Raw genomic sequence first — 1,823 nt, 5'->3', positions numbered from 1 at the left:
AAAAAAAAAAAAAAAAAAAGAAGAAGAAAGAAGAAGTAGTAGTAGTAGTAGTAGTAAAGGGCTATGAAAGGCATTCCTGGTAGAAGACTTATCATAGAGATGCGGCCCACTCCCCACCTCCACCATGCCCAGCGCCTATTGAGGGCAGCCTCCACCACACACACACACACACACACACACACACACACACAGACACACATTCTCTCACACACATGCCCATTCACAGATACACACAAAGTGTGCATGCACACACACATACCACACACTCACATACACATACACTCACATACACACCCACAGGAAACACACACATACACATGCCCCACACAGATACACACAAACATGCGTGCACACACACGTACACACCCACATATACCCCACACACATACACACCCACACCCACAGACACACACATACACACATATGCTCACACACATGTACACACACACAGAGTCACACAGCCACCCCCCACAGACACACATACCGTATGTAGGTCTCATTGCGGTTGTACTTCCTCGCCAGGTACCGGGCTGAGCCCCTGTTGGGGATCCTGACCATGGAGATCTCTTTCCCGTAGCGCGTCAGGTTGCAGGGGGTGGGGCAGAAGCACGGGCCCTCGGGGCCCCCACCCAGGGAATCTGCAACACAGAGGCAGCAGCTACAGTGGGAGTTGGAGAAGGGTGGTCCAGTGGCCCACCAGCTGCAAAGAGGAGGCCCGGGGGCTGTCCTGAAGCAGGCACACCCACACCAAGGGCCTTTACTGGCCAGCCCCGGTGCTTCCTAGAGGGGACTGGCTGCAGGTCCCCACCTGAACCAGCTTCAGACTGCTCCGGAGAGCAGGTGTAAGCAGAACCCCCCAGCACCCTCCCAACCCCCGGGATTGGGGGGGTCCTCATGGCCCAGAGGGAGAACAGAGCCCATCCACCAGAGCTAATCAACTATGTGAGGCCTCAGACACACAAGGAGGTGTGGAAAGGATGCTGGGATGCATGGATGGGTGGGTGGGTGGATGGATGGATGGATGGATGGATGGCAGATGGCTAGATCGATGGATGGGTGAACAGAAGAACAAATGGACCAACAAGCTTCCCAGGCTCAATGCGCTGGGCTTTCTCTGCCTGCCCCTTCAGTTCCACTCTCCACTCTTCCACCTTGCTCTGCACCCTACGAGGCTGATCTCTGCCAAATGCATCACCTCAACTCCCTTGTCCTCTGGCTTTGGGTTGAGTTTGGCCAACAGGAGGCCCTGGCAGAAACAGAAGGTGAGAGGGAAGAGATGCCAGGGTATTTCTCCTGCCTGGCTTCCTCACTGCCAGGCCGTAGGTGGCAGAGGCTGTGCTGCTCCTCCAGCCATGCTGCTGTCAGTCAGCCCTCTTGGACAGCCACAGGTCTCTCCTCCTGCAGGCCTGGTGGGGATGAAGGCTCCCCATGTTGCCAGCTCTGTGATCTCCCGCTGTGCCTTGCAGCTTCTTTACTCCTGATCACACATCTGTTCCTTCACTAAACACCTCCAATCACCCCTGTGACAGATGCAGGTGGTGTGGGGGACAGAGAGGGGCTGGATGTGTGTCTGGCTGCCCAGTGTCTCAGACCCAGCCCCAAGGCCCCAGGTGTCTGGATTACTGCAGCCAGCTTGGCCAGTCCCTGACTTTGAGTCTCCTCCCCTCCTACCCATTGTCCACACCTCATTGGACTCACCTGGCATTCCTGCCTTGCCAGAGGCCTTTGTGGGCTTCCTAGAGCCTCCCTCCTCCATTTTTTTTTTTTTTTTTTGAGACAGGGTAATCCCATAGCTCAGATTAGAGTGCAATGGTGTGATCCCA

At 55.3% G+C, this 1,823-nt stretch overlaps 1 protein-coding gene across 1 annotated transcript in view; it reads right to left on the bottom strand.

Annotated features, from left to right (window-relative positions):
- Positions 1-1,823, bottom strand: part of ASIC4 (acid sensing (proton gated) ion channel family member 4) — a 31,298-nt gene that overhangs the window by 3,198 nt on the left and 26,277 nt on the right. The window contains 1 exon segment of the mRNA XM_011964671.1: positions 485-638. Coding sequence (XP_011820061.1) covers positions 485-638 — 154 coding nt within the window.

This window comes from Mandrillus leucophaeus, unplaced genomic scaffold (assembly GCF_000951045.1).
Source record: "Mandrillus leucophaeus isolate KB7577 unplaced genomic scaffold, Mleu.le_1.0 Scaffold70, whole genome shotgun sequence".
Classification (NCBI taxonomy): Eukaryota; Metazoa; Chordata; class Mammalia; order Primates; family Cercopithecidae; genus Mandrillus; species Mandrillus leucophaeus.
Note: the sequence above shows the minus strand (reverse complement) of the source record. Positions and strands in the feature narration are given on the sequence as shown.